At 39.8% G+C, this 13,888-nt stretch overlaps 1 protein-coding gene across 1 annotated transcript in view; it reads left to right on the top strand.

The window, feature by feature from the left end:
* Nucleotides 1-4: 4 nt before the first annotated feature.
* Nucleotides 5-13,888, top strand: part of SLC30A4 (solute carrier family 30 (zinc transporter), member 4) — a gene marked incomplete at its 5' end in the record, with an annotated part of 14,584 nt that continues 700 nt past the window's right edge. The window contains 6 exons of the mRNA XM_009073553.1: nt 5-56; nt 4,901-5,047; nt 10,235-10,388; nt 10,648-10,861; nt 11,157-11,262; nt 13,479-13,613. Of these exons, the coding sequence (XP_009071801.1) occupies nt 5-56; nt 4,901-5,047; nt 10,235-10,388; nt 10,648-10,861; nt 11,157-11,262; nt 13,479-13,613 (808 nt within the window). The remainder of the gene's footprint in view (nt 57-4,900; nt 5,048-10,234; nt 10,389-10,647; nt 10,862-11,156; nt 11,263-13,478; nt 13,614-13,888) is intronic.

Raw genomic sequence — 13,888 nt, forward strand, 5'->3', positions numbered from 1 at the left:
GCGGCTGACGCTCGCCGCCCTCCTCTACCTCCTCTTCATGACCGGAGAGCTCATCGGTGAGTCGGGGGCGTTTCGTGCCGTCCCTCCGGCTCGGTGCCCCGCGGACGGGCGCGCTGCTTCGGCCTTGGCTGTAAATGTTGACTGAGAGAAACGATCGGTCATTTAGGGAGATCAGGGCGATTATTTGCTGCACGTTCAGAGATGAGTGGGAGTAAAGTCCAGTCCGTATTTTCAGTGAAAGAATTTGCAAGTTCCCTTACCCACATCTCCATCGATTCCCCTAAATGACATAAAATACACCTTTTTAAAATGCCTAATGTTTTTTTAGTTCTCCCTGTCAGTTTACCCTACAAGTTTGTAAGGTCTTTTTAACAAGGGAGAAGTGACACAAACAATTTAATTTTCAATGTGTTTTAACTGCTGCCATAAAATCTTGCTGTGTTTGCAATGAGAAGAGGGAAATATGATTTCTAATGTGACATTTACCATAATAACAAAACAAATATTGGGGGATATTTGTCCTTATTCACCAGATACAGCAAAGACACACTGTTACTGAGAACTGGAAAGACAAGCCCTGAGCTATCAATAGCAATCCAGTGAAGAAACCACTCTGTTGATAACTTCCTGAGTCCATCTGTGCTCTGGACTAGCATGTGCTCCATCCAGACATAAATCCTAAGAGCACAGCCAATTAAAATAATAGGTATTTTAACACTTCCCATTGCAACATGTAAGAGAACCAAATAATTGGATTAAATTATCTGTGGGATATGTTTGTTAATATTTGCAGAAGTATGGTGTCTTTTGAGCTGAAAATGAGTTCCTATGTAAGCATCTGGTTGTTGTTGGTCAGAAGAATGAACCTCGTGCTCCAGTTGAGCTTTCATTGCTTCCTCCTAACGGCTGTAGTCAGGTGCTGTGCAGGCTGAGGAGAACCTGTGTCTTACACACAAGTCTGTACCAAACAACTGTGCTTTATCTAATAGGCTGTTATCAGCATAGGCTACAGACTTGAAATGAAATGAAGTGTGAAGGTCCCTAGGATGTAGATTAGCAGTTAAATGTTGGGCCTTTGGTGTTATCTAACCATTTTAACAGAGTTTAGTATTTATCTTTTAACATCTTTTTAACGTTCACTTATCAAGGTCTGTGTCCTGTTACTATCTGTGTTTTGGATACATCCATGCCATTTAGTGCAAGTGTCTGCTGGGTGTGACTTGGCCTCCTGAGGAATGGCTAAATGCTCTCATCCACTGTCCCCTGACATGGAGCATGACACAGTGCCAGTTCATGGATGTGTATGTTGAGCCAGGTCTCTCTGTAGCAATCAACTGCTTTTAAATTGCCTTCATTTTAACATTCAGGTCTAAATCAGAGCTAATCAGATGAATTACTGGGCATAATTCAGTAAAAAAAACCCGAAGAAATCAAGTCCCAGAAACTTTCTGGAAGTGAAGAGCAGAGATGCCTCAGGTATGGTAATGTGAGATCTCCATCTTTCTCCTCCTCACCTAGGCAAATCTGCTCAGTTGTTTGCCCATGTGAAGTGAGCTTGTGCTCTTGGATGATTGTCCTAGGACAGTTGTGAATCGTGTCTTTAAGACAAACTCGTACAGGATGGATAGGAAGCAAAGTCATGGCTAGAGGATAAATAATCCAGTTTGTCCCACAGATGTAGGAAAAAAAATCCCTAGGAGAAATGTTCCATTTTTTCAGAGAGAGACCAGAATACTGACTGTGTCTGCACCAGTTCTATTTGGGACCTTATTTCAGGAATGTGGTTAATGCAAAAAAAAAAAAAAGGGTTTGTCCTTCAGTGTCTGACTGTGTGGTCAGTCATTAATAACACTGTCACAATACATCAGTTTATCATGGCTAAGACACTTCGCATCCAACCTGTTGCAGGGGTTTGGCTGAATTCCTCCATTTGCCCCTGGCTCCATGTTTTTTCTCTGGTTAAGGTTTTGGTTCAGCATGACCTCAGGTAAATTTGCTAAGTAACAGTGTTGTGTCTTAGATGTAGACATCCTTCAGTGTGAGAGTGATGTTATTTCATTGTATTCATCCCAGAGTTCACCCGAAGGGCCCCTCAGTGAGTAGTATGTCTGAGCTGTTGGCAGGTCGATGCTGAACTCACTGGGAGAGTATCTGTTCGGGGCTTTGCAGCTGATTCACGCTGTTGCAGACCTCTCCGGAGCTAGTGCAGGGAGAGCTCTAGAAAGAATAGGTGTTGAGAGTAAAAATACTCTCTCATCCCTGTCACATCATCTGTTGTTTCTCTCGTGCAGTCAGGGTGGCGGATTTGTTTGTACAAAGCGTTAGTGCTGCAGTGTGGGCTCATCCTCCTCAGCTTTGGGTAAGCTGCTGCCAGCCCTATCTCACTCCTTGGGCACAGAGTCAGAGGGCACTGAGGGCCAGACCCATGAAATATTCAGGCATCTGAGAATAAATAGAGGGCTTGGGACCTGAGTGACTTGTCATAGGGCAAGTAATCAGCAGCAGAAGAGTAACTAAAGATAGAGCCCTCGGGTCCTGAGTCTGTCCTACCTGTTTAATTTATTTCACTCCAGCCCTGTACTGTGTTCTGTCTGGTTGGTATCAAATCTTGGAACTTAATGAATTGATCTGGAGCTCAGGGAAACTCTGATTGTATCAGATATTTTAACTGACTTCTTTCTGTGATCTTTGGTAGATTTGAGTTTCTGAGAAAAAGGCAGAAGAGCCTATCAGACAATTAATTCCTTCAGTAAAAATACTTCTGCTGTCTGTTACTGATGTCAAGATGAAGGAAATCTTGTTTCAGCAGCTCTTTTTGTGAAATCTTGATTGGCATATTTCTTCCAAAGTATAGCCGAGCTCATTACTCCAACCCATCTCAGTGTTTGTTGTTTAACTTGATGAACAGTCATGGTAAAACTCAGATAACAACTTATACTTTGTGGGAACCATTTTGCATCAAGAAATGAAAAACATATCACAAGTCCTAGGTAGCTTTTCTGACAGGGTTTTGATGTTTTCAGCTATGTTTAGAGATTTCTAATTGATCATCCCTGAGGAGGACTGCTGTCCTTCATGGGTCACTGAAAACAGTGGTGAGCCATCAAGCTGTCTATTTGTAAAGGTTATAGATGTCTTTTTTTCCAAGTTGCCAATTGTGTTTAAACAGCCTCTAGGCAGTACCTTTAACCCAGCAATGAACTGATACTTTTGGAAACAGAGAACCTTTGATTTCATAATTTCATAAATGTCAATTATGTTTTCTTAATCCACATGCTGCGTTAGGATAAGCTTCAGTACCTGAATTCCTTCTTTATCATTTTATTTAGGAAGCCTTTAAAGTGAGAGACTAGCTGAAATAAATCGACTCATCTTGGACTGAAGTGATTCTCAAAATTAATACATGTGAATGAACATACATACTGTAAATAACGATACATGTAAACTGAATGTCCTTGGATATAAATTATTGTTTCTTCTCTCTTGACTGTAAAAGAGTCAATTGTGAATTGCACATTTCTAAGTCATTTTTTTTATATCATGTGAGAAGAAAAATTAATTCAGAAGGGAAAGGCGTAACTCATTTTACTCAAAAAGCTGCTGAATTGCTAAATCTTAAAATCTCATTGTTTTTGAGCTGAGATGGCCTTTTGGAAAATTTCAGCCTCAGAAGAATTTGTCTTAGAAACTTATGTACAGTTGAAGAAAGGGGATGGAGGAAAGGAATTGGTTGAAATGTAGTGCACTTGGTAGTTATCCACAGTACAAGTAATACTACAGAGCAAGTGTGCCGCTTGTGTTTGGGTGGGGAGGAGAGTGTAGCTCTGTCTGCAGGTGTGTACATACAGACACATATTCACACACACAGAGGTTTTATGACTAGTCTTCAAAGCAATCAGCCACTTGTGAATTCTCCTTTGCTATTTCCTCATGGCCAACTTCTTCACTAAGACAATTTTAATCGTATATGAAGATTCCTTTACTTGAAATGTTAGTTGGAGCCTCAAGCCTGCCAAATGGCACACCAGCTGCATGCTTTGCTCAGTGCAATTTGCAGCTGAATGACAATCTCAAGGTAAAAAGAAACCAGATCGTAGCTGAGCTGACACAGAAGATTTGATCTTTCTGAGAAAATGGGCTTACCTGCAAGCATATGGAAGACAACACAGCACGTCCTTGATTCCCCTTTGGGTAAGGGATGCTTAAGAGAGAGGTGCATTGTTTAAATCTCTCACCCATCCAATAGTAGCATTAGCAATTGAATTGGAACAAAGATGTTAACCTTTGATCTCAGGTTGTCTCAGTGCAGCTCATAATTATGAGAAAAAAATGATGGCCATAAATAACAAGGAAGAATGCTGTGCAAGTAGAGGTAATTGTCTGCAATAGATATTGGCAGAACTTACACACTTCTGCTAGGACAGGGAATAATGAAGGTTAAAAGATAATGTAATAAAAAAAGGCACAGGGTAAATTTCCTTGAGTCACTGAACTTCTGTCCCTGCTCAGTAATGTCAAAATATTTAACAGGTGTAGCTTAATAAAAGGATGAGTTGTGTAAACACATGTGCAGCAATATGTAGAGAAAAGGCATAAAACTATTTTGGGCCTGATCTTGCAAATGTTACAGAGTCATCTCTATGAGAATGGCAGAGATGAATCCTTCCTATGTTACTCTTAATAGAAAGCACACTTGACTGCACTTTTAATTAGGGTAGCTTTAAATTATAGCGTGGCATTTTGCTTGTAATGGCCAAACCCCATGTTTAGTGATTATAAGAAGGCTCTTATGTACTTAATGCACTGTTCTAAAATAAATAACTGTAAGCTCTGCCAGGAGGGTATTATCCAGAGTAATTAAAAATGTTATGTGTCCTGACTTTTCCAATTTTGTTTCCAGGTGGATATGTTGCTAACAGTCTAGCAATTATGACAGATGCACTTCACATGTTAACTGACCTTAGTGGTATTATTTTGACCCTGCTTGCTCTCTGGCTGTCTGCAAAATCTCCAACAAAGAGGTTCACGTTTGGATTTCATCGCTTAGGTATGTAGATACCAGCGTTTGCTGTTAAAGAGTATTTTAAGCAACAGCTGTAAAGATCTCCTAATTCTAGAATAATAGCTAGAAAGAAAGTAGCAACAAAGCTAAGAGTTGCGACTTGACTTTCAGTGGCCATTGTGGATGCACTACAGAGGTTGTATTGCCACAAGGGTATAGTTTGAAAAGCTATCCAAGGTTTGATGGCAGAGTTTTGCTCCCTGGGAGCAGGATGAGTCTCCCCATGTCTGTGGAACTGGGACTTGGGAGGTTCAGAATTAAATTCTGAATGCTTGATTCATCTTCCATCTTAAAGAGGAAGGTTGGGGAATTGGATACATGATGACATTTTAAATGTGACTTCCTATAAATGAACCATGGCCTAAAATGTTTACAAGGGGCTCAGAGGAGGAAAGCTGTTCTGAGCAAGAACGAGGATGGCTGCAGATCTGTGTTGCATAGCCCATCCATAGTTACTGGGCTGGTGCAGTGGCTCAGGCCACTGTGCACCTTTGTGCTTTGGAACTGAGGCTGCTCAGCAAAGGAGGGACACGTTCTTTGTGCTCACTGTGGTACCACTGTTACTGCTCATGTGACACACTGAGGAGCTTGTTGGTGCAGGAGCTGTGCATGTTGGTCTGTTCACAACAGATTATTGCCAGGGCCCAGGATTTATGAAGTCTTAGTGACTTCAGAAGAATTGTGGCACTGGAAAAAGGCCCTATTCAATGTGAAAAATGACATTTTAATCCAGAACTAAAAAGTTATGTAGAACATATTATTAGAGAGCTGTGTCCTGCCAGAAGCCACATAAATCAGTATTCCTCTTGCCTTGTCCAAACCACATAAAGCTGAGGTCAGAATGTCCCATGGTTTGCCATGCAGCAAGTTACTTAACCTCTGCCTGTTTTAGTGACTGTAAAAATAAGTATAAACAAAATAATACCTTGGAAGGGTATTATCAGGATTCATTACTTCATGTCTGGAACTGTAATGATGATAAAGAGTGTTTTCATGGGGTTGATAACTTGATATCATAATTCATAATATACAGCTACAGATCTTGTAGACATTTTAGCAAAAGCTCCAAAGCTTCATTTTTCATGAAACAGATAATTTCCAGTGTCACAGTTTGCTACCTGTGCTGCATACATTCTATAGCATATATTTTTCAAGGAATTTCAGTCTTGTGTAGTCATTATTTGCAATTCTTATTTTGGCTGCTAGAACAGCAGTAGAATTGAACAACTTCATCACTCCTTGTCATTTGTCATCAGTTAGTCACTAATGCATGAATGCATAACTCTGTACACTAGCAAAGCTCTTTGGGGCTTTAGCAAGAAAGCATTAGCAATGCCAGCATTTCCCATTACAAACTTTTCTTTCATGAAGTTTTAATTTTGTGATAGGAGCTCCCCTAATGCTGAAACCTGACCTGGCAGGTATGTCCCTGGCATTTGCTCATGTTCTCAAGAAGGATGTCTGTTAGCATTTACACATGTTTTAACCCTATTTCATTTAAATAGTTTATATTTCTTTGTAATTTTTCTAAAATCAAATAGTACATGCCTTGGACATGTCATGCTCTGGATTAAAACAGGAGTTTATCTTAAGGAAAATAGAAGAGACTTAACCATTAAAATCTTACTCAGTTCCATAATTTTCACTGACTTTTCAATTAATTTGCAAGCACAAATCCCTGAGGATTCCTACCACCTCGTTTTCTATATTTTTTTAAATTTCCATTTTACTGCTAGGGAAAGCAGTGGCACCATTCAGTGGTGGCGCATGGGCCAGATGTTGCCCATAAAATTAGACTGTATTGCTCACCATCTTCTCACTGGGCACAGTCTTCTCCCTAGGACAAGCTCCAGGGAGCAGCTTTTCATGTCTGCAACAACTACTCCTCCTTTTCCACTGCCCAGTGCCAGTAGGTGGTCAAACACTAGAACAGGTTGTGGAGTGTCCGCAGTTGGAAACACACAAAACCCAACCAGAAGCAGCCCTAGGCAACCTGCTGTAGCTCACCCTCCTTTGAGCAGGATTGCACTGTTTCCAGGGGTTCCTTTCTACCTTAGCCATTCTGCTTGAGTTGCTGCAGTGCAGCTCTGTCTGGAGGAGGAGGACCAGAGCCTGGGGCTGGGTGGGGGTAGAGTTTCTGTGGCTGCAGCAAGGGAGAGGAAATGGGTAAAGGCCCTTCCAGGAACCCCAAAGTACAGAACATGGGATGGTTCAAAGTGACTGCACACAGTTTGTTTAAAATCACATTTGTGAAATTTATTTGCCTGATTTTAGGCACTCAGTCCTAATGCTGTGGCCTGAGGGCCCAGATTCACATACCAGTGAATGCTGGCAATGGAACAAAGCTGTTTCTAGGGTATATCCTCACTGTAACACATTTTTCCAAACAACCTATATGTAAGAAGCTTGTCAGCTAGTAACATCAGCTCAGCAATAGCTTAAACTTCACGAGAGATGTTAAAACATGAAAGAATGTTAAAAACAGGGTACAGAATGGGTATTTGTCACAGAAAAAGATGTGGAGCATTTGTTTAAATCTGGGAATTCAAGTGCAAGAACTATCTCATCACTGACCTGCTTTGCATTAAGTTTTAAGATAATCCATGCATACAGTAGGCAGGAAAATGTTGTCATGAACAATGTTTCTGATGCTTAGTGGCTTTTTTATTTTGTAGAGTGGTGGATTTTCAAACTCATTCCCATAAACATTGCTTTGTAGAGACAACAGACCTATTAGTTGTCTAGTCAAATTCCAGAAGGAAGTTTGCACTAGTTTTCATTTACCTAAGTTCTCTTTGAGTATGTAACATGTGTGCTCCTTCTTCAGTTTTATTCCCTTTTCGGTGATGAAAAGGAGGCTGACTGATTCAGGAATGGGTTAGAAAAGTGAAGACAAAATAATGGAAATTGCAGCATGTCTGAAAAGGATTACATTTTTGAAGCCAAAAATAGTTCTGTTTCACCACCGAGTGTAGATACCTCCTGTTCAGCAAGACATTGAGCAGATTTAAGCATAGATATGGAACCTGGCACGTTTCCATTGCTGCAGAGACACGTTAGTAATGACAGAATCAGCCAGTCCACTGAGACAGTGCACAGTTCATTTCACAAGAAGTGAAAGATCTCAGCACAAATCTACAGTGCTGACACGACAGTGACTGTGAAAGAAACTGCAAGGAAAACACTGGTTTCCACTACAGAAAACACGGGTTTGGATTGTAACCCCACACTCTGTTATTTCTCTGGTAAATGCTAATGTGCTATGGCTTCACTAATGTTCTAAAAAGCATTCTGGAAAAATTCTCAGCAAGGTATTGTGTATGTTTAAGTCTGTGGCCTTGAATAATCTGCCTCCTTCGTAAAGAACACGACTACTTGGGTGGATGTTTTCAGGATTTTCAAGTTGTTCTGAAATTGTCTGAGATTATGACAGTTGTCTTTCAGAGCCTTGTTACTGCCTGGTAATGCTGGTCCTCGTCCAGGCACTGAAACACTACCCAACAGCTGAATGTGGTGGTGTGAGTTTCTTCTCCCATAACGATGTTAAAAATTCAGTGTACGGATCGAGTGATTTTTAAATGCTGATACAGCTGCATGTATTTTTTTCTGTAATATTCAATAAATGTAATTAAACCACTTCTGAGTTAGAAATGACATCTCCTGCAGTAACCAAAGCTGTACTACACAGTGACAAGTTCAAAGCAGAAGAAGAGAAGCAATTCTCAGAACAGTATTCTTAGTGCTATGGTACAGTCAAGAGCAGAATTTTGCACTTACTGGAGAATAAATCAGGGCGACGTGTAGAACAAGGGGGAAGAACAAACATTACAATTCCAAGTAAATTAATTCCAACTCCGATCTTTGAATTCACACAGGAAGGGTAAGATCCCAGTGATCCATCTGGCAAGTGACAGTAATGAGCATTACACATAATGATTACAGATTACTCAGGCATGGCTGCAGAGCTACATGCAGTACAATGGAGCGAGCATGAAGATTTTCCCAGTGCTTTTTGTAAAGCCCTGTGTTAATTTGCCCATAACTGAGACAGCTGTTAACTGGGCCAGTGTTTGCTCTGTCAGGTGTCTTGTCTTTTTTTTTCCCCTAAAGTTTCAGCTGCAGCAGGGCAATCATTTTCAGAATATGCACCTAGAGGGTAAAAGTGTGTTTATTATAAAAGGAATTTAGTGACCCATTAGGAAATTTATATTCTTTGTAGTAAGACCTTGAAACTGTAGTGTAGACTCATCTTCCTCAAGTTTATGTATGGGATTACCAGTCCAATTTCATGGCTTGGGTACTGAGGAAGACAGCACAAAGGTCCTGACCTATAAGATATTTAGACCTGTTTAGGTCACATCTGAAGAACAGGAAGCTTGTTGAGAGCTGTAACCTCTTTCCACAGAGGTAAATGGCACAGAAATATTTAGAGTTATTATTAACTTTCTCATTTTCTCTTTGTTGAGATACATATTTCCTTTTAAAAGTCCCTGCTGATCAGATGAAATTCTCACACTAAAGTGTTGGTCAGAACACTCTTTGATGAGGTATGAATATTTGGCAAATATTAGATAATGTTAAAACAGCATAGAACAGCAATACAGAAACATTGACCAATACCTCATAGCTGAAATCTGCAGTAGGTAATGGGTATGAACACATATGTTGAAAAGCTTAGGTGTATCATGTCTGACAAGTTTGCACTGTTTGGTTTCTTTTTTCTACCATCCTAAATACAGAAGGATATATAGAAAAGATTTCTAAATCCAGCTCAATGGTGTGGACACTTGAAATCAAGCTTTCTCTTGTTTGTAGGCAGGCTGGTGTTGTTTGAGATCCCCTGGTCTCCTCTGCCCTGGAAGGACCTCTGGCTGCAACTTCTCAGACAAATGTTCTGGGTTGTCTGAAGCAGTCAGGGTCATTGGCCCTGCAGAAGTTTTCAGTGCAAACATAATTTGAGGGATGTATTGATGACAGAGAAGTGTGAAGGAGTTGATTCAAACAAGCTCCATTTGTTAATCCTATTTTAGAAGTTTCATTTACTGCACAACTTGGTGTTTTATATTAGGCATAATACGCATAAAATAGTTAAGGTTCTGTCCACATTCTAATTTGGAAATGGGAATAGATCTGAGACACATTTTTGTCATGTTGTGTCCTTTCTGTTTGCAGAAGTGCTGTCAGCCATCATTAGTGTGTTGCTGGTCTATATCCTTATGGCATTCCTCCTGTATGAAGCTGTTCAAAGAACTATCCATATGGACTATGAAATAAATGGTGACATCATGCTGATTACTGCAGCCGTCGGGGTAGCAGTTAACTTGATGTAAGATCTCCCTTTCTCTCCATTAACACTCATAAATGTGTTTCTGAATTAGCTGCTAATTCATTTGTGGTCTGTAACTTTCTCATGGGATGTAATTTTGCTGGACCTCTTAATTTTCATAAATAAGACAAGAAATGATACTGAGTAATACTTTTTCAACTATTTGGTTTAAAATGAAAGGAGAAAAGCAACGAAGCCCATCCATCCACCAACCCCTAATGCCAATTTCTTGGAGTGTTTTTCTTTTTTTCACTTTCAGAATGGGGTTTCTGCTGAATCAGTCTGGCCACCTTCACTCTCACTCCCACTCCCACTCTCACTCCCACGTACCTCAGTCGAACTCTCCTAACACGTCCCATGGCAGCAGCCATGGACACAGCAGCCTTGCTGTGAGAGCAGCATTTGTCCATGCCCTGGGGGACCTGGTACAAAGCATTGGTGTGCTGGTAGCTGCATACATCATACGCTTTAAGGTAAGGAATGGCCAATCTTTGAGGCGGGTGGAATTCTTTTAATTTCAACTTCAGTGATAATATTAAAAAGGGACCTGTTTTTATAAGTTGTTTAAAAAATACTTGTGATATTTTATTGTAAGCGTCATGCATTTATGCAAAATAAGCAAAAGTAGCTCTATTACTTATGTTGTAACTATTCAAACAAAACAAACCATGAAAGTTGGAACTAGAAGTAGCTGCATTTTCTGAGTCATGTTTTTGTAAGTGAGCTTATTTTCATACATCCTTTAACACAGTGGAGTTTCCCTTGCAGCCAGAATACAAGATTGCTGATCCTATATGTACGTACATATTTTCCATACTGGTGGTTTTTACAACGGTTCGAATTCTGTGTGACACAGGAGTTATTATTCTGGAAGGTAAGATCTGTGCACAGTCTGCAGTACTTTACATGTCACATACCAGTGGGCACTGGCACTTTTTTGGCAGCACTTAGACACCATCTCTAAGTGGATTGTGCCTGGAGACCTGTTTGTCTTGCTGCTGCTTTAGTCTGTTGGTTCTTTATGGTTCATCTAAACTGCAGCAGTCTTTAGGTGTCTTTGATCTCTGCCAGAATGACACAAGTCCTATCTCTGCTCACGCTTTACCATCAGGAGATGTTCAAGTGAAATGTACAGAACTTTCTTGTGTGTCTGCAGTGGCTATCAGCTAAATTAAGTGAACATTTGCCTGGACTCAGTTCTGCACCTTCTCTTTAATTACTTGTAAAGTTAAAGTGAATCTGAATGCATAAAAAGAGGAAGCAAGTTCAGGCCAAATGACTGGACAGGTGGCTCATGCCTGATCTGTCTTCCCCTTTTCCACAAGGGCCTTTGTATTACTTGTGTGCTTCTGCTGTTACCATAGGGAAGCTACAAGAAAAGAGTGGTGTAAAAAGAAGAAAAAAAAATAGAGAAGAAAAAGCTGAACACAGGCCAAAGGAACTAATCTCAGGTGGTGAGGGAAAGATGCCAGCAACATTCTTTGCCTTATCATAGCTTACATGCCAACTATTCCTGCTTGATCTAGTGCTGTTCCTTTATGAAAGAGAAGATGTAAAGGATGGGAGAAAAATCCTTTTAGCTGCACCTTTCTAGCTGTATCATGTGAATTATTATTGACTTTTATTATGTTACGAGGTTAATTTAGAAACCTCAGATTTTCAGGTATCAGAACACTCAGAACCTCAGTCAAGTGCTTTTAAAAAATGAGAATATTTGCTTCAGAACCTTCAGCCTCAAGTCAATAGCTAAGACTTAGCTGAAGAAAAGAGATAAGTTAAAGATGTATTGGATTCCAGACGTTTTGAGTTGTGGCTGTTTCGTAGGTATCCCAGTTGTCATACCAATCTCTGAATGAATGATGATTTTAAAAGTGATATAGGTGATCTTTACACACGCTAGGGAGCTTTTCCAATGCAAATTCAGGATATCCAGAGAGTGGACTTGCATTTATATTGCAGACTACTCTATGGCATCAAGGTCCTTGGAGTTGTATCAGCTTTTGGTACTAACTTTAACTTAACGTTTCATCATTATACTAGCAATGGTAAATAAAACAGTTAAATGTCTCTCTACCACAAGCAGTGAGATTCTAGCTTTTAATACGGATTTACAAGGCAGAATGGAAATCTATCAAGAGCATGATGTAGGTATGAGAATTTAAGTCCATTTTTCCTGGGAAAAAGAAAGCTGTACATATAATACTAGGCAGTTAGCTAGTTATTTATTAGCCAAGATTTTTTTTATGGTCTCCACTAGAAGGAAAATTTTGTTTCATATGAGACAGTCCTAGGCACTGAACTTGCAAAAGAGATGGTGCTAGAGCTAACTTAATTTAAAAGGATCAGGTCCAGAGAAGTCATGTAAAAAGTCTGAAGAAATTTGAGAAATGCATGGCTGAGCCCCTCACAGTGAATATATAAACTCTGTAAAACTGGAAGGTAAGCAGAAAAAGGCTATTGCAAAAACAAAACATTCAGAAACAGAGTTTATTCAGTTATTTTATATTAGTTTTTGATCCATGTTGATCATCTAAAATTTTGATTCAGCCTTTTGTACAGATAAAGCTGTAGAGGTCCTGTAGCTGCTGGAAATACCAAAAGGACTTGATCAGTGCAATTACCGATTTGCAAAGATGACATGATGTAAGACAAAGGTCCTATGCACTACCACTGCAGTTGGATTGCTGTGAGCGTGTGAAAATGATACCAGGTCTTGAGGAGAAGTTTCAGGAGATGTTTTTTTCTCCATAATCTGACTTTGCAGTCTGCTCTAAACAGCCACTAGGGGTTAGCAGCTGCATTAGTTGCCCACACAAGTTCCAAGGGAGCTAATCTGGCTGTTGTTAGAGAGCAGGTTCTGGACAGGACAAATTACATTTGAGACAACAATTGCTGTACAACTTCTATATCTATACTAGAGTTAACAGGCCAGTTTCCATGTTATTTTGTATTGATAACATGGAAGTTACTAATCACTTCCAGCAGCACAAATTCCAAGTTTTTTGACATTGAGATCTGTCATCATATTTTAAAGGCCACTGAGAGTCTGCAGAAGACAGAATTGATTTTATCTCATGTTTGGTATCACAGGAGTTCCAAGGCATTTAAATGTGGATCGCATTAAGGAAGACTTAATGAAAATTGAAGATGTTTATTCTATAGAAGATTTAAATGTTTGGTCTCTCACTGCAGGAAAAACAACTGCCATAGTCCACTTGCAACTAGGTAAGCTGCTCTGGAGCTTAATTCCAAAGTAAATCTAAGTGTAGGAAAAAACCCTACCACTTCTTCTTCATGTTAATTAATTTGAACCAAGAAATAAAATCTATTGACTATGGTTTTGTATAGTGAGGACTAGAACCCAGTGGCTCAGAAAGACATGGTGTAAATGCAAATTGTGCAAATGAAATATATTCATACCAAAACACCCGATACAGATTCTTTGGGTAGGGGAAAAGAGCAGCACAAAATTTCTCAGAAATTCCCTTACTTGTCTAGGG

The sequence above is a fragment of the Acanthisitta chloris genome, unplaced genomic scaffold (assembly GCF_000695815.1).
Source record: "Acanthisitta chloris isolate BGI_N310 unplaced genomic scaffold, ASM69581v1 scaffold19904, whole genome shotgun sequence".
NCBI lineage: Eukaryota > Metazoa > Chordata > Aves > Passeriformes > Acanthisittidae > Acanthisitta > Acanthisitta chloris.